A 21394-nucleotide genomic window follows, 5' to 3' on the forward strand; every position below is an offset into this window, starting at 1 on the left:
ATTGTCTGTAGTAATCTACTTATCATGTTGCAAATTGGATTTTTGATTATTTTCAACAATTGAGTAACTAATCCATCTTCATCATGTTTTCTTCTCTAAAGTTTCAATCTAAAGTTCTTAATCTTAAACACATACATCTATCATATCATCTATCTATCTATCTATCTATCTATCTATCTATCTATCTATCTATCTATCTATCCATATCTATTATTTATATATCCATAAATCTATTAATTTATTTATCTATCCATATATATATTATCTATCTATCAATATATCTATATAGCCATATATCCAACTATTATCTATCTATCTATCTATTCCTATGTGTGTAATGAACCAATAGCCACAGACTTATTTCTTTCTTTCTCTATATATCTAGCATCTATCCATATAGGTTTCATATATCTTTTTAGTATCTACGGTATCTATGTATGTATCTATCTATGTATCTATCTATTTATGTATCTATCTATCTATCTATCTATCTATCTATTTATTTAGTATATATCTATCTATTTACCTATCTATCTCATCATGTTTTATTCTCTAAAGTTTCAATCTAAAGTTCTTAATCTTAAACACATACGTCTATCATATCTATCTATTCTATCTATCTATCTATCTATCTATCTACAATCTATCTATCTATCTATCTTTCTATCTATCTACTTATCTATGTACAATCTATCTATCTATCTATCTATCTATCTATCTATCTATCTATCTATCTATCTATCTATCTATCTACTCCTATGTGTATAATGGACCAATAGCCACAGACTGCTCTCTTTTTTTCTTCTTTTTTTGTTTCTTTCTTTCTCCCTTCCTTCTTTTCTTTTTTTCTTTCATTCTCCCTTCCTTCCTTCCTTTCTTTCACTATATATCTTGCATCTATCTAGGTTTCATATATCTTTTGAGTTTTATCTATTTATTTAGCTATTTTTCTATGTATTCACTTATGGTTTATCTGTATCAGGATCATGTATAAGAAGTTATGGATGTTGAAGATATCATAACTCAAAACTTATATTACTAAGGGTACGTGCAGATGATCAGGAATAGCAGCGTTTTGGACGCAGCTGATATGCACTGCGTCCAAAATGCTGCGTTCCATATTACAAGCACAGTGGATGAGATTTATAGAAATCCCATGCCCATGCTATTTGTGCTTCTATTTGACTCACCGGCGATGCGGCTTTATGAGCCGCAGCATGTTAATTATCTGTAGTTAAACCCATAGTTAAACTCATAGCCATTCATTAGATGCGTTAAATCTGCATGGTTCAGTGAACACTTGCGGATTTAACTGCGTGATTAGAACACAGAGTTTTGGAAGTAGCTAAAATACGCTGCTTCCAAAATGCTGCTATTTCCTGCCTGTGGGCACATAGCCTAAAACATACAAAAAATAAATTGGACATCCACGTATTTCAACATTTTTCGAAGGTTAAAAATATGCATTATCAAAGTTAGCATCGTGCCCAACATACTTCTGATGCAGAGTTTGACTTTTCTAATAGGGAGACAGCCAAAAGACCCTTTTACTACATTACCCCTTTTATGTTTTGTGGGCTCATATTATTTTGATAATTTAATGTAATTTAATTGAACATTTAATAACATGACAATGGATCTTTATCTGCTCAATATTTCACAGTTTTGGTATGATTTCCATGCATTTTGCTTTTATTTAGTGAGAATTTGGTATGCTGTTCTCTGAAATAATTTATAAGAAGCAGGGATATAATGGCCCCACCAAAACATATCTAATGGTTGTAATGACAATAAAGATAAAGCACTTTAATTGTAAATAATTGTATTTTTCTTGGGGCTAATTATAAGCTCATTTATAAGCTAAAACATTTTAATTGTTTAATTTGGAATAATGGCTTGTTTTATAAAAAAAATGGGGGTTCAAATTATCAGGTGTTCCCATAACCCTCTTTGTTGCCAATATAATAATTCTGATGATCAGTAATGATTTTATAAAAAGTGTCAGACATTTGGGATTAATTGAAAACATTACATTTTTGGTGATCTGATGACTCAAAGTACTCTGTAATACTTCGCAATTTCCACAATTTATCATATGTTAAATTCTTTATATGACAAAGGAAGTGAATATTATTAGTCTTGGTTAAGAAAATCTTATATAGTATATTAATTCTGTTTTTTTCTGCTGCATTTTTTATGTGCAGAAAATCTGCTTGGTTTAACATTTCAAGGAAAGTGGATGATATTTCATGAAAACTCGTGCCCACTGTGCATTTATAAATGCTGTTGAACTATGCGATTTTTGGTTCGTTTTTTTTTTTTAGAGTCTTCAATGGAGAGCCTGAAAAATGTATGAATTCCAGTTTCGTCACTAATAAAACAAATTAAAATAAACATTGTGTCAATTTTGCTTTAAAAAAAATGCAGCAAAAACACAATAATGTATGTAAAGCGCTGTGGAATATGTTGGCGCTATATACAAATAAAGATTATTATTATTATAATCTGATCAGATTGCTATTGCATATTTTGATGCAGAAAAAATGTGGGAACACGGCCTTAATATTTATGTTTAAGATTCTGTTTAATTATTCCTTTAAAAATTGGTTATTGCAGAAAGATTGGGAAGAGCGATTCAAAACTGCATAACCTGTATAATCTTTATAACTGATATTCAGGGGAAAACCTATAGATCTACCCCACCCATCCGTAATTTATTGTATTTAATGTTTTAATAAGTTTAATATTTATAAGTGTGTACGCAGACTTCACAAAGTTATTATTAAACCGTAACTGCGTATGAAAAATAGATATCAATGTAATTATATGTCTCATCCATACACATTAGAATGTATCTATTTAAATTAAACAATTTAATCTATCTATTTGCATCTATTTAAATTTATTCTTATTATTTATTTTACTTTATTATGATTTATTTACTCTGTTTACTTTATTATTATTTTATTTATGTTTATTTTATTGTATTTATTATTATTTATTTTATTAGTGTTATTAAAATTAAACAATTTATATATACATATTATACATATTTAAATATATATATATATATATATATATATTTAAATGATAGCAGGGACCCCTGACAAACCTTCCTATGAAGCCGTATTTTAGTTTTCTCAGTTATTAATAACAATGATGAGTTGCTCATTTACACATGTAGAAACTGTAGTGAATCTTTGTTATCTTATTTGCGGCATAGACCTGAGCTAGGGATTCACGCTGTTAATCTAGCCAAATCTTCCCTTGTTGGAAACTATAGACAGCTATATACTCTAATAACTAGTTGCCATGATTGTATTTTAAGAATAATCCATATTGACCTGAAAAAGTGATTTTAAAAGGTCACATAGTAGGTGCACCTGTTCCTTGTGTAATTCTTTCTTTGGCAGATTTGTAAGCCTGTAAACTTTGTTCTCTGAACAGATGAGCGTTTCTGCATGCAGAGTCAGTGCGATATCAATGCACGCTGTGTGCCATCAGAAGATGGACCAAGATGCCAGTGCTTGGAAGGCTATACTGGGAATGGCAGGACCTGTAATGGTAATGACATTTGTCAAATCCTTCTTTATGACTTTATCTTTAATAGTAGGTGACATAAAGGTATGTTGAGCACTTCGTCAGCGCCAAGCTATAAGCTTGCCACCATAAATGCAGAGTGCATCACCAAATTATTATTATATTAAGTGTCTTGGCTCTGGAAATCTGTGGGAATGAACAGGTTGACACGGATGTGATATATAAAACATTTCTTTAATCCAAACAAACATTTTACATTTTTTTGGTATCTTTGCCAACTTTAGCTTTTCAAGATTTTTGCTCATGCGAGCCAACTTTGCTTAAACTGTTCTCGAAATGAATGATTGCTGTATTTTTGTAATCACATTTTTGCAAATGTTACGCCAAGTAAGATAAATTAAACTTGATATCATGATGGTAGAAAATTCTCTACACCCTACGTTATCTTCTAACGTGCAAATAAAAAATACTATCTCATTCTTTCTAAATAAAAGCTACAGTATCTCAAAGAAAATATAACATTTCTTAAACAGTTTTATAACAATCAAACATGAAACAAGGGATGATGATAAGGCAGAGAAAAAGAAAAGGTTCTGGGATAAAGAGGATGACAATGGAATAATATAGGGTAATGCTGCATTGACACGGGTAGATAATCAGCGAACAAGCGTTCATTGGAACGATCTTAGCGATTACCCAAACGTGCAAAGGGTAATTGGATCATGTATGTCAGCAAAGATATACTTATTAACCGCAGCATATCGCCACTTGGAAACAGGGCATGTGCTGCTGATAAAATGTTACTGTATGGCGACAGAACATTCGTATTAGGCATTGTTCTCTCCCCATCGATTTTCAGCCTGTAAAAACGAGCCAGGAAACAGTCTCAAGACGATTTGTGCACTATCAATTGGCAATTATAGGGACAAAATAGGCATCTCTTCTTACTACTATCGGCACACCCAATATCGGACTGGGGTGCCAAGGGCAATTTTGACTTTACTCTCTTTCACAAATTTCCATAGCAACAGACTGGGTAGATTGTTAAATTAATAAGATGATGCCTTTGTCTGTATATAGTGAATTTAGTGTATTGTGCCAAGTACTGTTCATATAAGAGGGTGGTGGCCCACTCCTGCATGGCGGCCCACCAGAGGATTCTCCTGTTCTCCTATGGGCCAGTCCGAGCCTGCACACCTATCAATATACTCTTTAATTGAAGGTTGAGCATTTGTGAGAGCATCGGAAATATGGAAAGGTAGGCATCTATTCAATAGGATGTTTATAAAGTAATTTGTAAAATCATTAGATAGGCTCAAGCCCACCTCGTCCTTGGATAATTGGATGAAAAAATGGGCGGAGTGAGAGGTTGCCATTTCCCGAGAACCGTAACTTTTTAAATACTGACATTTAAATTTTTGGGGCTTTACATATAGCTTAAATAACATTATATTTTGAGAAATGAAACAGTTTACAGACACAATAATACTAAATATGTTCATATATTTTTAATTTTCTATTGAATGGCGAATAGAGACGTGATTTAAAGTTTATATTAATTCTATTTTTTTTTTTTTTCAATATATTTTTTTACCTTTTAACTATATTTTTTAGTCTTTTTGGGGCACTTGAATCTGCGATTGTTTGCTTGCTCATATTATATACCTTATACTAGAGAACTGCAGTATGTAATGTAACTGACGTTCTCAAGGCAATCAAAAATGTTGTATCTACCCCAAAATGGCATCAATAAAAACATTGTCACAGAGTGCAAAAAACAAGCCCCTACACAGCCCCATTGACTAAAAACTAAAAAATATTACAGGTCTCGGAATATAGAGACACATGCAAAAAAATATATATATTTTTTTTTTTTTACAAATCATCCAGCCCTTTTTTAAAAGCTGATATAGTGTCTGCCATTACTACATAGACTTATTGGCTTTTTTTTTGCGAAGAATGTATGATAAATACAAGAAACTTTGTATAATTTGATATCACACATACAGACGTGACATTACTTTTCAAATACAGCAGCGATCTCCTGTTGAGGAAACATACTGTGAGTGTGAAATGTAAACTATGAGTAATGCTATTTGTTCCATGTCCATGCAAGCACTTTGCCATGTATTACAAATTTTTAAGCATACTTCCTTTCTTGAATTCCATTCTGATAAAAACAACTCCCACATAAAACCCTAATATTACTAGTAGCAAACTAGTAACAAGAGGGTGAAAAAGCTGCGACCACATTCCACACCCCGTCCTGAATTCAGATGCTTATACAGTTAGGTCCATATATATTTGGACAGAGACAACATTTTTCTAATTTTGGTTCTAGACATTACCACAATGAATTTTAAACAAAACAATTCAGATGCAGTTGAAGTTCAGACTTTCAGCTTTCATTTGAGGGTATCCACATTAAAATGGGATGAAGAGTTTAGGAGTTTAAGCTCCTTAACATGTGCCACCCTGTTTTTAAAGGGACCAAAAGTAATTGGACAGATTAAATAATTGTAAATAAAATGTTCATATCTAGTACTTGGTTGAAAACCCTTTGTTGGCAATGACTGCCTGAAGTCTTGAACTCATTGACATCACCAGACGCTGTGTTTCCTCCTTTTTGATGCTCTGCCAGGACTTCACTGCGGTGGTTTTCAGTTGCTGTTTGTTTGTGGGCCTTTCTGTCTGAAGTTTAGTCTTTAACAAATGAAATGCATGCTCAATTGGGGTGAGATCAGGTGACTGACTTGGCCATTCAAGAATATTCCACTTCTTTGCTTTAATAAACTCCTGGGTTACTTTGGCTTTATGTTTTGGGTCATTGTCCATCTGTAGTATGAAACGACGACCAATCAGTTTGGCTGCATTTGGCTGGATCTGAGCACACAGTATGGCTCTGAATACACCAGAATTCATTCGGCTGCTTCTGTCCTGTGTCACATCATCAATAAACACTAGTGACCCAGTGCCACTGGCAGCCATGCATGCCCAAGCCATCACACTGCCTCCGCCGTGTTTTACAGATGAATGCTTTGGATCATGAGCTGTACCACGCCTTCGCCATACTTTTCTCTTTCCATCATTCTGGTAGAGGTTGATCTTGGTTTCATCTGTCCAAAGAATGTTCTTCCAGAACTGTGCTGGCTTTTTTAGATGTTTTTTAGCAATGTCCAGTCTAGCCTTTTTATTCTTGATGCTTATGAGTGGCTTGCACGGTGCAGTGAACCCTTTGTATTTACTTTCATGCAGTCTTCTCTTTATGGTAGATTTGGATATTGATACGCCTACCTCCTGGAGAGTGTTGTTCACTTGGTTGGCTGTTGTGAAGGGGTTTCTCTTCACCATGGAGATTATTCTGCAATCATCCACCACTGTTGTCTTCCGTGGGCGCCCAGGTCTTTTTGCATTGATGAGTTCACCAGTGCTTTCTTTCTTTCTCAGGATGTACCAAACTGTAGATTTTGCCACTCCTAATATTGTAGCAATTTCTCGGATGGGTTTTTTCTGTTTTTGCAGCTTAAGGATTCCTTGCTTCACCTGCATGGAGAGCTCCTTTGACCGCATGTTTACTTCACAGCAAAACCTTCCAAATGCAAGCACCACACCTCAAATCAACTCCAGGCCTTTTATCTGCTTAATTGAGAATGACATAACGAAGGGATTGCCCACACCTGTCCATGAAATAGCCTTGGAGTTAATTGTCCAATTACTTTTGATCCCTTTAAAAACAGGGTGGCACATGTTAAGGAGCTGAAACTCCTAAACCCTTCATCCAATTTTAATGTGGATACCCTCAAATGAAAGCTGAAAGTCTGAACTTCAACTGCATCTGAATTGTTTTGTTTTAAATTCATTGTGGTAATGTCTAGAACCAAAATTAGAAAAATGTTGTCTCTGTCCAAATATATATGGACCTAACTGTATATTATAAGACATGCTCTTAGTATAGAGGAAGCGATTCTGTATTTTCAGTGCCACTTTTAAATGGTCGTATAGAATATGATGCCAAGTTATTATGTATTACAGTGTAGAATGCTTATATAATAACATCATTTATTGTTCTACCTTCAGATATCGATGAATGCCTTTTACATATTGCGGCTTGTGACTTACACCGAGCAGAATGTATTAATATGGAGGGTGGTTATATTTGCAAATGCATAGAAGGTTTTCTGGGAAGTGGTCTTGAGTGCACTGGTAAGTGACAAGTCATTTACAATGTTGAGTTTAGGAGTGATTACAGAAATCCACTGGTTGACATGATTTAACAGAATTTGCTGATTTCCAATATTGTACAGCAACATTTTGAACTTTGAACATGTAAAGCGCTTACAAGCTGTTTTCTATTGAGCCTGTAAACACTATTTTGAGGTTGTCCAGGATCACTGGAGTGCACAGTCACCTTCTAATCCCAGCTAGCTTCAGCACAGTGCTAAAAGGCTAGACAGGAGCGGTGGTCAGTCACCCAATTCAATGAGTTGTTAATAAAAGTGTTTATATCTCAAGAAAGGCTTCAAATTTTAATAAGCAGTTAGCTGCAAAAATGCTTACGGTCTGAAAATATCCATCTATGAAGATGAGAAAACGTCTTTAGAGGGGATGTCCTCTACTAGGACAACCCCTACTCGATCTTAATGTTTGGTGCCAATAAATGAAAAATACTTATACTCACCTCGCGTGCCGCCGCCATTTCAGCGGTTCCGGCCCTCGTGTTCCCGGGGATCATGTGCAGTTATTATGTCATGTGAGCCCTGCGCTCAATCATGACTGGTGTCACTGTCCCCACCTTCGAACGTATTGAACATCAACAGAAAGCCAAGGTGGCGTCTGCTCTCTGACTTGCTCTTGATGTTTGATTTGTCCGAAGGTAGGGACAGTGACGCCAGTGCTGATTGGGCACAGAAGAACCCTGGGAATGCGAGTGCCGACACCACTGAAATGGCTCCGGCATGAGAGGTGAGTATAAGTATGTTTATTTTATCGGCACCAAACATTAAGATCGAGAAGCGGTTGTCCTAGTAGTTGACAACCCCTTTAACACAGTGTTTCCCAAACTCCAGACCTCATGGCCCCCAAAGGTCATGTTTTCAGGTATTTCATAGTACTGCACAGGTGAGAGAATTCCTGATGCCTTGATGATACTTTACCTCTTGTACAAGACTAAGGAAATCCTGAAAACATGGCCTGTTGGGGGCCGTGAGGACTGGAGTTTGGGAAACACTGATTTAAGCAAAAGTTCTTCAGAAAGGCATTTGCCACTTAAACTTTTTCTCTTTTTGCTCTAAATTAGCGCTGAGTAATATAATATTTATAAGCAGCTGCAGAGATTACAGAAATACTAGCCACAATTAGTACATCAGCAAGGATTAGCATTTTGCCTCTCAAACAGTGTATATATATACAGTACAGACCAAAAGTTTGGACACACCTTCTCATTTAAAGATTTTTCTGTATTTTCATGACTATGAAAATTGTACATTCACACTGAAGGCATCAAAACTATGAATTAACACATGTGGAATTATATACTTAACAATAAAGTGTGAAACAACTGAAAATATGTCTTATATTCTAGGTTCTTCAAAGTAGCCACCTTTTGCTTTGATGACTGCTTTGCACACTTTTGGCATTCTCTTGATGAGCTTCAAGAGGTAGTCACCGGAAATGGTTTTCACTTCACAGGTGTGCCCTGTCAGGTTTAATAAGTGGGATTTCTTGCCTTATAAATGGGGTTGGGACCATCAGTTGTGTTGTGTAGAAGTCTGGTGCATACACAGCTGATAGTCCTACTGAATAGGCTGTTAGAATTTGTATTATGGCAAGAAAAAAGCAGCTAAGTAAAGAAAAACGAGTGGCCATCATTACTTTATAAAATTAAGGTCAGTTAGTGCGAAAAATTGGGCAAACTTTGAAAGTGTCCCCAAGTGCAGTTGCAAAAACCATCAAGCGCTACAAAGAAACTGGCTCACATGAGGACTGCCCCAGGAAAGGAAGACCAAGAGTCACCTTTGCTTCTGAGGATAAGTTTATCCGAGTCACCAGCCTCAGAAATCGCAGGTTAACAGCAGCTCAGATTAAAGACCAGGTCAATGCCACACAGAGTTCTAGCAGCAGACACATCTCTTCAACAACTGTTAAGAGGAGACTTTGTGCAGCAGGCCTTCATGGTAAAATAGCTGCTAGGAAACCACTGCTAAGGACAGGCAACAAGCAGAAGAGACTTGTTTGGGTTAACGAACACAAGGAATGGACATTAGACCAGTGGAAATCTGTGCTTTGGTCTGATGAGTCCAAATTTGAGATCTTTGGTTCCAACCACCGTGTCTTTGTGCGACGCAGAAAAGGTGAAGGGATGGACTCTACATGCCTGGTTCTCACCGTGAAGCACGGAGGAGGAGGTGTGATGGTGTGGGGGTGATTTGTTGGTGATACTGTTGGGGATTTATTCAAAATTGAAGGCATACTGAACCAGCATGGCTACCACAGCATCTTGCAGTGGCATGCTATTCCATCCGGTTTGCGTTTAGTTGGACCATCGTTTATTTTTCAACAGGACAATGACCCCAAACACACCTCCAGGCTGTGCAAGGGCTATTTGACCAAGAAGGAGAGTGATGGGGTGCTACGCCAGATGACCTGGCCTCCACAGTCACCAGACCTGAACCCAATCGAGATGGTTTGGGGTGAGCTGGACCGCAGAATGAAGGCAAAAGGGCCAACAAGTGCTAAGCATCTCTGGAAACTCCTTCAAGATTGTTGGAAGACCCTTTCCGGTGACTACCTCTTGAAGCTCATCAAGAGAATGCCAAGAGTGTGCAAAGCAGTCATCAAAGCAAAAGGTGGCTACTTTGAAGAACCTAGAATATAAGACATATTTTCAGTTGTTTCACACTTTTTTGTTAAGTATATAATTCCACATGTGTTAATTCATAGTTTTGATGCCTTTAGTGTGAATGTACAATTTTCATAGTCATGAAAATACAGAAAAATCTTTAAATGAGAAGGTGTGTCCAAACTTTTGGTCTGTACTGTATATATATATATATTAAATCACAGGCAGATCCACTGTACATGAATTTTATAATGGCAAGTCATAATGTGACTTTTCTGTGCACTTGTGTGGCCAGTAACAATAGGCAATCCATTAGCAATTAATCTATAATGATGCTGGTGAAAGATGAACATTTGTTGTGTGCCACACACATGTTGAGCACTAAGTGTTACCCCAGCCTAACTGGACTCTTAGCCCTAGAGTTTAATTGACTTGTGGTTATACTGTGATGCCCTGTCCCTTAATGTCTAAATGTTTGCAGTGTCATTGTTTCAAAAATAGCTGCTTAAACCTATCATGTCCAGAAACACTAACTGCAGACATAGTGTTAATCTGCATGTAAATAGTGTTTAAATTACTGGAGCAGCGACTATAGGGAGAAAATGAAGTTGGATTCTCCCTGCAGCTGCTCCCTTCCAGTCATTGGGGCAGTGTAGGGGGCTGTTAGAGCCACCGTTCAATACACAATGAGCACGCTCTAACCACTCCACCGAACATTTATTGACAGCCAGCACTGTAGCATGTGTGTGCAGCATGTGTGTGCAGACTGTGTGTGCAGCGTGTGTATGCAGCATGTGTGTGCAGACTGTGTGTGCAGCGTGTGTATGCAGCATGTGTGTGCAGCGTGTGTATGTGACGCGCCCCTGGGCCTGTGTCGCGCTGCGCTGCGCATGCGGGAGCTTACCCGGAGCCGGATCTGTGGAGGGTTGTAGTCTCGTGGCGGTGACCCGGTCCGTGCCCAGGGAGTCAAACTAGACGGCAGTCCATTAGTAGTAAATGGCTGATGACTACGCCACCCGTTGAGTGCAGCCAGGGGGCTGCTGCTGCAGGGCAGACCGCTGAGGCCGATGGTGGGATTGTGCAGCGTAGATGGTATAACCCCCAACGGGAGGGGTATGGCCTCAGGGCAGCAGATGTGGATGATGGGGGTAGCAGGAACCACTCAGAGACGGTACGGTGTAGTTCAGGGTCTTTACTGGTAACAACAAAAGACCCTCCCGGAGTACTTGCTAGCGGATGGGGCCTGGTCAGTCCTTGAGCAGATGGGATCTCCCCTGGCCAGGCGTAGTTGTAGGCCTCCCAAACTGACTGTACTCTTCTGGCTACCTTGCTAGGAGCTGATGTAAGTAGCCCACGTCCCTGAGTGTACCGTGTGGTGCTCACCCGTATGGTCGGTGACTCGGGGCCTTCTAATGGCTTCCGCTCCACGATGGCGGTGCTGGTCCCACGCGTGTGACCGTGCCTTCGGGCTTCTGGGCCAGAGGACCTGAAATCCCCTGCCTGACGGATTCTGCTGCTGGGCAGGAATTAGTCCCCACAGCCTCGGACTCCGGGTCCGGTAAAAAGTCTTCTTAGTCAGGGCGAACTCTGCAGCTGCCAGCCCCTGACTCCTTGTAACTGCTGTTTCTTCCTATGCTGTTTCTACTTCTTCTCTTCTTCTACTCACTCACCCTGCCTCAGCCCCAGGTTTATATAGGGGAAGTTCTTCCCCTCCCAAGACTGGGCAGGAGGTGTGGCATGCACAGGATCCCTGACTAAAGGACCTCCCACCTGCTCTCAGACATAACATTACGTTACTGTGGCAACCAGACCCCTGGGGTGTCACATTCCCCCCTAGTAAAATTTAGTACTCCGGGACTAAACACATTTAGAAAACATAACAAGGCAAAACATTAATAATACAATAAGAAAACACATAAAGATGGTTACGGCGTGTCCGCAACCGGGTGCAGTCTCTGAAGAAAGCAAGGTGTCCATTTCACCAACACAGGGAGACGTAACCAGGTAGGGGTCTGTTCTACCCCGAGTCCTTGACAGTCTTTAGTCCATCCTGGGTTACGCTCCAACTATATACAAGGATTCCCGGTAAATCCACCAAGGATTCCTAAAAACAACTAGAAATACAAAATTACACACAAGCAACTATAGACAGGTAAACATTATAAAATAGCTTAAACATTTAGATCCTCCAACGTGCGGGTAACTGGCCTCTAGTGGCCCTAGTGGACCTACGGAGCTGACTGTCTGGCCCTGAACTACAGGGTGTAGGAGCTGTCAAGGGTAAACTGGGCAGCTGTCTACCGGCTCTTTGTCTCACTAGGGGTACGGCAGGCTCACTATAAGCAGAGGGTTGATTCTCCTGTTCTACTTGTGTGGAGTCTTCTGCCTCCTGGACCGGCTGTTCTTCCAGCTCTACCCGTTGCTCCGTAGGTTCTTGGGATGATGGTTGGAGGAAGGTGAGTACGGGTACCACAACTGCACCATTGACTTGAGTCCAAGACCGAGGGAAGTCCCCGAGCACGGTACTAACCATATCTTCCCTTTCTCCCACGGGTCGATGGTCTTCTTGTTCCTCTTCAGGGTTCCTCAGTTGTTCGGGACACTTCTTCAGGTGGTCCCGGGATACAATGGCTGTGGTTTCCCCTCCGTCTTTACTGATGGTACAGACCTTCGGGTTCTCGTGGCTTGAGGGCAGTACGGTGTACGGGTCCTTCTCCCACTGGTCATCCAACTTGTGGAGCCGTCTTTTCCTCTTCAAGACCTGCTCTCCGGGTACCAGGGGAACAGCGGGAGCATACTGGTTGTAAGTCTTCTCTTGTCTTTCCCTAGCCTGACAGAGACTTCGCTCCACGCTCTCCTGTACTCTCCGGTACTGCTGCTGCCTCTCTGTGTCCCAGTCTGTTTCTGGTGAAGTGTCCTCAGGTGTCAGGACTCCCATTTCCAGGTCAACAGGTAACTTACCAGGTCTCGCCCTCATTAGGTAAGCCGGGGTACAGTTGGTGGAACCTACCGGGATGTGGTTGTATAGGTCCACCAGATCGGGCAACTTCTCAGGCCACAGACTGCGTTCTTCCAGGGGCAATGTTTTTAGAAGATCCATTACCACCTGGTTCATTTTTTCACAAAGTCCATTAGTTTGCGGATGGTAGGGTGTCGTCCTTATCTTCCGGCAGCCATACAGATTGCAGAATTCCTGGAAGACCTCCGCTTCAAAGGCAGGTCCCTGGTCCGTCAGCACTTGGTCCGGGTACCCGTGTGGACGGCAGAAGTGCTGCTGGAAGGCCCTAGCTGCTGTTTGAGCCGTTAAGTCCTTGACGGGGACGACAACCAAGAACCGGGAGTAATGATCCACGATGGTTAACGCGTAGACGTAGCCACTTCTGCTTGGGGTCAGTTTTACATGATCCAAGGCTACCAGTTCCAACGGTTGCCGGGTGACGATGGACTGCAGGGGAGTCTTCTGGCTGGCCCGGTCCTTCCTTCTCAGATTGCACGGGCCACAGTCTCTGCACCACTTCTCGATGGTTCCCCTCATGCCTACCCAGTGGAACCGCTCGCGCAGCAGGAACTCCAGCTTTTTCCACCCGAAGTGTCCAGCTCCGTCGTGGTATGCCTCCATCACCATGGCTGCGTCTCTTCGGGGCACCACTACTTGCCAGAGTAGTTCATGCGTCCGGGAGTTGACCATTCTGCGGCACAACTTCCCCTTGTAAAGGAATAGTCGACTCTTCTCCGCCCATAGTTGTTTGGCTTCCTCCGGAGCGTCTGGTTCAAGGCGAGCCTCCGGCCGAGTCAGCATCTCCTTCACCAGTCGGACGGCAGGGTCGCTGTCTTGCGTTTCCGCCCAGTTGTAGTGGGGTAAGGGGTTCAACGTAGCAGCCTGCTTACCCCTTACCCGGTGGGAATACTGGATAGTCCCATGACGGTGGAACGCAGGGAGTTCAACTTCTTCCAGTCCCTCCGGATCTTCTCCTTCGTCCGGCAGGTTGGGCATCCTGGACAGGGCGTCCGCGTTAGTATTGGAGCGTCCTGCCCGGTATTTGATTGTGAACTCGTAGTTGGACAGACGGGCCATCCACCTCTGCTCCAGGGCACCGAGTCTTGCCGTGTCCAGGTGTGTCAACGGGTTGTTATCCGTGTATACGGTGAACCGGGAAGAAGCGAGGTAATGCCTAAAGCGCTCGGTGACTGCCCATACCACGGCCAGGAACTCTAGCTTAAATGAGCTGTAATTTTCGGGGTTCCTTTCGGTGGGTCGCAGTTTTCGGCTGGCATAGGAGATTACTCGTTCTCTCCCCTGCTGAATCTGGGACAGTACGGCTCCTAGCCCGATGTTACTGGCGTCGGTGTAGAGGATGAAGGGCTGGCTATAGTCCGGGTACGCCAAGATTTCATCCCCCGTGAGGGCCATCTTCAGCTGGCGGAAGGACTCTTCTTCTAGCTTTTCCCATTTGAAGGGCGGCTTCTGGTTCTTGGCCTTCCGGGACTGGCCTATCAGGAGGTCCTGCATAGGTGCTGCCTTTTTGGTGAAACCGGGAATAAACCTTCGGTAGTAGCCTACCAACCCTAGGAACTGCCGCACTTCTTTTACGCTGGAGGGGCTTGGCCATCCCTTAATTGCGGTGATCTTATCGGGGTCGGGAGCCACTCCGTCAGCGCTCACCACGTGTCCCAGGTATTGCACCTTTGGTTTCAGGAGGTGACACTTGGAGGGTTTCACCTTTAGGCCGTAACTCGCCAGAGCTTCGAACACCTCCGCCAGGTGTTTCAGGTGGTCCTCATAAGTTTTGGAGTATAAGATGACATCGTCCAGGTACAACAGGACCGTCTCGAAGTTTCTGTGACCCAGACAGCACTCCATTAATCGTTGGAAGGTTCCTGGGGCGTTGCAGAGTCCGAACGGCATGCAGGTGAACTCGCTAAGTCCCATCGGGGTGGTGAATGCGGTCTTCTCCCGGTCCGCCTCTGCTACAGGAACCTGCCAGTACCCGCTAGTGAGATCCAAGGTAGAGAAGAAGTTAGCAGATCTTAAAGCAGCCAATGACTCCTCTATCCTTGGTAAGGGGTACGCATCCTTGTGTGTGATACGGTTGATTTTCCGGTAATCTACACACATCCTCATGGTGTTGTCTTTCTTTTTGACTAAAACTAGTGGGGCTGCCCAGGGGCTACAGCTATCCCGGATTACCCCAGCCTCCTTCATGTCTCTAAGCATCCCCTTGGCGTGTTGGTAATGTGCAGGGGGTACGGGTCGATACCTCTCTTTTATGGGAGGATGATCTCCCGTGGGGATGCGGTGTTCTACCCCCTTGACTCGCCCGAAGTCTAACGGGTGTTTACTAAACACTCTCTCATACTCTTGAACCACCCGATAGACTCCTTGTTTCTGATGTGAGGGAGTGGAGTCAGTACCCAGATGTAGTTGCTGACACCAGTCCTCCATGTCTTTCTTAGAGCCGTTACCTTCCTCCGGGTGAGATGGAGGCAAGGGTTCCACAGATTGTATAAAATTTTGATTAGTGGTATATAATTTGGCTAGCGTGGCATACCGGGGCAGGTACACTTCCCTCTCCCCGATATTTATTATGCGAACGGGCACCCTCCCATGGCGTACATTGACCACCCCCCGTGCTGTCAAAATGGTGGGCCTACTGTCTGAGTAAACTGGTTCTACCATTGCCTGGTAATCTCTACCTCTCAGACCAATAGCTGCCCGGCACCAAATCATCATTTCACTTTTTGGGGGCATGGCAATAGGAAAAGGGTCACACATTCTTACGCTACCAATCTCACCGCCGGAGAGTTCCACTTGTTGCCGTTGCATCAGTGCCCGGATCTCTTTCTGGAGCACCCGCTGCTCGCCGGAGCTGGCGTTCTTGGCAACCTGCTGTAAAAGGAAAATCACCTCTGCAAGACAATTTTCAATTACGTTAGTTCCTAGAGTTATTTTTGGGTGACTCTCATGTTTATCAATATCTACAATGATCAGTCCCTGTGCGGCCAGTTCGACTCTACCGATTTTGAGGGTCACCTCTTTAAATCCGATCTGTGGCACGGGCTGGCCATTGCTGGCGATGATACTCAAGTCGTCGTCAGGGTAGCGGGTAATATCCGAGTCATTCCAGTACTGCTTGAAGAGCACGTACGGGATGGTGGTGACCTGTGACCCGGTATCCAGTAGGGCACTCATGGGAATGCCATCCAGTACCACAGGCAAGACTGGACGTCCTCCCACATATCTGTCGCGCCAGTTCGATGGGCCTGGTGATCTTTTTCCTGGGGGTTGGCCCTCTACCCCAGGTTGTGCCCGTTTAAAGAACAGTACCTTTCCATATGTCCGGGTTGATTGCAGCGGCGGCAGATGGGTCGTCCGTCCTCGCTGTATCGGTCACTGGGTCTTCCTCTGGCCGGTGGGGTCCTCCTTGGTCGACGCCACGGGATGTCCTCCGGTCCGGATGCCAGCTGGATCTTCCCTGGGGTGGAAACCTGTAAAGACTGCACAGTTCGGGTTAGCGCAGCAACGCTCTTAACTAGCTCTTGGACCTGATGGTGTAGGTCTGGAGCCGGGTCATTGTCCAAAGCCTGCGCATGAGCTCCCACAGGCCCTGTCGACAAGGGCGCCGCCTCCTGGTGGTAAGTGATAGCTGGGCGCCTGTGGGTCACAACGCCACCCGGTGCTGGTTCTCGGAGCACCCGGATAGCTCTATCCTTGAACTGTGCAAAGTCCAGATGGGGATCCTGTAAGGCCATTGCCCGCAACTGGGTTCGGTGGGCATTGCAATATAAACCCTCTATAAATTGCTCAGTCAACAGCCTGTCCTCGTTTCCCACCCCATCAGGGTCGGTCTGCTTTATGGCCCTCAGGGCCTCTTGTAGGTTTAGTGCATAGTCCCTTATACTCTCATGCGCTCGCTGCTTGCACCCGTAGAATCTAAGCTTGATCTCGGCTGAGGTGCGGGTATCGAAGGTGTCCCTCAGCCGGGTTAGTATCTCTGCGACAGTCCTCCTCCCAGGTGGCCAAGATTTTACTTCTCTTTTGGCTGCCCCGGTTAGTTGGGCCACCAGGATGCTCACTTTTTGCTCTTCTGTGAGGGGGTACACCTGGAAGAGGCTATCCAGCTTTTCTCTAAAGTCATGCAGGGTATGTGACTCCCCTGAGTACTGGGGTAGCCAAGCTGCTCCCGGGATATAGGGCATGGTGAAGGGCATAACTGCAGCAGCGGTAGCGCTGGCGGGGGTTGAGGCAGTGAAGCTCTCCTCCGTATCCGACATCTTCCTCCCCCCTAGTGGACCGTGGCCTACCTTGCGATGATCCTCTTCCGTAGGCCGCGGCTCCGCAGTGGATCGTCAGGGTTGAGGACCTTCCGTCGCGCTCCTGTGACGTCGGCGTCTGCTGGGCTCCTTCCAGGACCTTACGCAACGTCCGGACGTGAGGCGGGGCTTCAGTTCTCGCGCGCTTCCGGAGTCCACGCCCCTCTTCTTCCCGCGCGGCGTCCTCAAGATGGCGTCCAATGGCGGGAAAACTCCACGGATGGCGGGAAGAAGGTCGAAGATGGCGCCGGATGGCGGGAAACCTCCACGGATAGCGGGAATCTTCACCACTGGTAAGTTTGAACAGTCTTTGCTTTTCAGGCACGCAGTACCCGGTGGTTGCGGGCACGAGATCCTGCCGACTACGCCAAAGTTGACGCGCCCCTGGGCCTGTGTCGCGCTGCGCTGCGCATGCGGGAGCTTACCCGGAGCCGGATCTGTGGAGGGTTGTAGTCTCGTGGCGGTGACCCGGTCCGTGCCCAGGGAGTCAAACTAGACGGCAGTCCATTAGTAGTAAATGGCTGATGACTACGCCACCCGTTGAGTGCAGCCAGGGGGCTGCTGCTGCAGGGCAGACCGCTGAGGCCGATGGTGGGATTGTGCAGCGTAGATGGTATAACCCCCAACGGGAGGGGTATGGCCTCAGGGCAGCAGATGTGGATGATGGGGGTAGCAGGAACCACTCAGAGACGGTACGGTGTAGTTCAGGGTCTTTACTGGTAACAACAAAAGACCCTCCCGGAGTACTTGCTAGCGGATGGGGCCTGGTCAGTCCTTGAGCAGATGGGATCTCCCCTGGCCAGGCGTAGTTGTAGGCCTCCCAAACTGACTGTACTCTTCTGGCTACCTTGCTAGGAGCTGATGTAAGTAGCCCACGTCCCTGAGTGTACCGTGTGGTGCTCACCCGTATGGTCGGTGACTCGGGGCCTTCTAATGGCTTCCGCTCCACGATGGCGGTGCTGGTCCCACGCGTGTGACCGTGCCTTCGGGCTTCTGGGCCAGAGGACCTGAAATCCCCTGCCTGACGGATTCTGCTGCTGGGCAGGAATTAGTCCCCACAGCCTCGGACTCCGGGTCCGGTAAAAAGTCTTCTTAGTCAGGGCGAACTCTGCAGCTGCCAGCCCCTGACTCCTTGTAACTCTGCTGTTTCCTATGCTGCTTCTTGTCTCCACTCTCCTTGTCTGACTCACCCTGCCTCAGCCCCAGGTTTATATAGGGGAAGTTCTTCCCCTCCCAAGACTGGGCAGGAGGTGTGGCATGCACAGGATCCCTGACTAAAGGACCTCCCACCTGCTCTCAGACATAACATTACGTTACTGTGGCAACCAGACCCCTGGGGTGTCACATATGCAGCATGTGTGTGCAGATTGTGTGTGCAGCGTGTGTATGCAGCATGTGTGTGCAGATTGTGTGTGCTGAGCAGGTTGTCAAAAAAAGTGCCAGGGAGTGATTACAGCCACGCTCACTGTGTAGTGTTGACTGTAACATGTTACTTAGTTACTACATAAGTTGAAACCTTACTTTAATCCTTGTAGCTGCTTCTCCAGTAAACCAGTTACACAGGAGTTAAATGCCATTTTTCTGCAGATAACCCTATATCCGCAGATAAATAGTGATAGTGCTCCCACACACAAGAGAAACAAGGTGGCCACTACAGAGGAGGTAAACATGAACCTATGCCCAAGATATCCCAATAATCCTTGCAAGAGTTTCTCCTGTTCAGTTCACTGGCCAGCCTCCATTATAGTGTCTAATGATGGCAATGGGTGAGGACACATTTCAGCTGTATGTCTTGGTAAGTGAAGCAAGACCAGCGATGTTCCTAAAGGTATGTGCACACGGTGTCTTTTTCAGGAGTATTCTGCCTTGAACACACCTGAAAAATGTTTTAAGATGTAAAAAAGAATGAACATATGCACTGCAATGTAAAAACGACTTGCAGTGCATATGTTCTGTCTTTCTGAACTTTTAACCCCTTCAGGTCTTAAAAGATGTGAAGCTGTTAACCCCTTCACCCCAGGGCGATTTTCTCTTATTTCCTCCCTTCAACCTTTACATTTTTTTGTCAATAAACCCGTATGAGGGCCTGTTTTTTGCAGGACAAGTTGTACTTTTTTATCATGTGATGCGCTGGAAAATGGTAAAAAAAAATTCCAAGTGCGCTGAAGTTGCAAAAAAGAGTGCAATTCCATAATTATTATTATTTTTTTTTATTTGCCATGTTCACTATATGGTAAAACAGATTGGGCAATACGATTCTGCAGGTCAGTATGAGTACACAGATACCAAACATAAGTATAGATTTTTTTTTATTTAAGTGTTGTAAAAAATGTGGAAAGTTGTAAGAAAGAAAAAATTTGTTTTATGTCGCCATTTTCCAAGACCCATGATGTTCTCATTTTTTGGGATATGGGGCTGGGTGATGGCTTATTTTTTGCACCCTGAGCTGATGTTTTTAATGATACCATCTTTGGGTAGATACGATGTTTTGACCGCTTCTGAATGCATTTTATTGCAATGTTGTGGCGGCCAAAAAAACTTAATTCTGGCGTTTTGATTCTTTTTTCTCGTTACGCTGTTTACCGATCAGATTCATTTATTTTATATTTTGATAGATCAGACTTTTATAAGCGTAGCGATACCAAATATGTTTATTTTCTATTTTTTAAATTGTTTTATTTTTAATGGGGCAAAAGGGGGTGATTTGAATTTGTTTTTCTATTTTTTTCATATTTTTTAAAACTTTTTACTGTATTTAATACCCCCTTAGGGGACTTGAAGCTGCAATCGTTGATAACAGTGCATATGCACTGCTATGTATAGCTAAAATAACGGTCTCCTATGAATGCAGGAGGATCATAATGACAGGTACGGGGGATTACCCACAGACCCTCGACTGTCATGACAACCCATTGTGAGCACGATTGCTGAGATAAAATGAGCCCTCATGTCCCAGGAAAATACGGGCTCGGCATGCGAGCCTGCATCAAAGGCAGGGACACGACTTTTGACGCACAAGTATGTTAAAGGTTGGGAAGGGGTTAAAAGTAGTCACCCTCACATTCTTGTGGCATCTTCGCTTGGAGGAGATTTCCGAAAAGATATCTAAAAAGACACTTCAGGAAAAACAGAGTTTTCCAGAAGTGTCTCTTCCTGGAAAAAACAATGCAGGTATTCCAGTGTCTAGAAAACGCTGTGTGCACATACCCGAAGGTGGATGCACTTTTTAATTTTTTTAGGAGGTTTTTGTTATACTGAATCGGCAAAATTGAAAACATTTAGATCCTTACTTGAAAAAAAATTGTCATCTCTTACGATATGTGTATATTAGTGTATTCCCCCTCGAATGACAATTCCGGAGGATCTTTACTTAGAACTCAGCATTCTTCAGTTCCTGTAAATGAATAAATAAATTGGCAATACCTTTAAAAAGCAGTGTGTTATTAAACACTCACAATATTGTTCAGTGAGGAGTGGCAGTTTCAGATTGTGGAAGGAAGGGCACAAACTATTGACAAGGAGAATGGTAAAGTCCAGTTGTTAATGTACAGTATTCCTAGATTTTCAGTAAGAGCAACACAAAGAAAAAATGCTCCAGATAATGTTTTTGGCGAAACACAATATTTCTAAATCATACAGGTTAGGAGAGATGATAATTAAGGATCAGCGGACCCGTGGAAGTACCCAACCCGAACTTTATTCCAG

General features: G+C 43.6%; 1 protein-coding gene across 5 annotated transcripts in view; it reads left to right on the forward strand.

Moving 5' to 3' along the window:
• The window catches only part of EGF (epidermal growth factor), a 269170-nt gene that overhangs the window by 219467 nt on the left and 28309 nt on the right, over positions 1–21394 (forward strand). For all 5 annotated transcript variants that reach the window (XM_073640773.1, XM_073640784.1, XM_073640793.1 and 2 more), the window contains 2 exons: positions 3448–3564; positions 7618–7743. In XM_073640773.1, coding sequence (XP_073496874.1) covers positions 3448–3564; positions 7618–7743 — 243 coding nt within the window. The remainder of the gene's footprint in view (positions 1–3447; positions 3565–7617; positions 7744–21394) is intronic.

The sequence above is a fragment of the Phyllobates terribilis genome, unplaced genomic scaffold, assembly GCF_046119375.1.
Source record: "Phyllobates terribilis strain yellow unplaced genomic scaffold, ASM4611937v1 Scaffold_1__5_contigs__length_1240528914, whole genome shotgun sequence".
NCBI lineage: Eukaryota > Metazoa > Chordata > Amphibia > Anura > Dendrobatidae > Phyllobates > Phyllobates terribilis.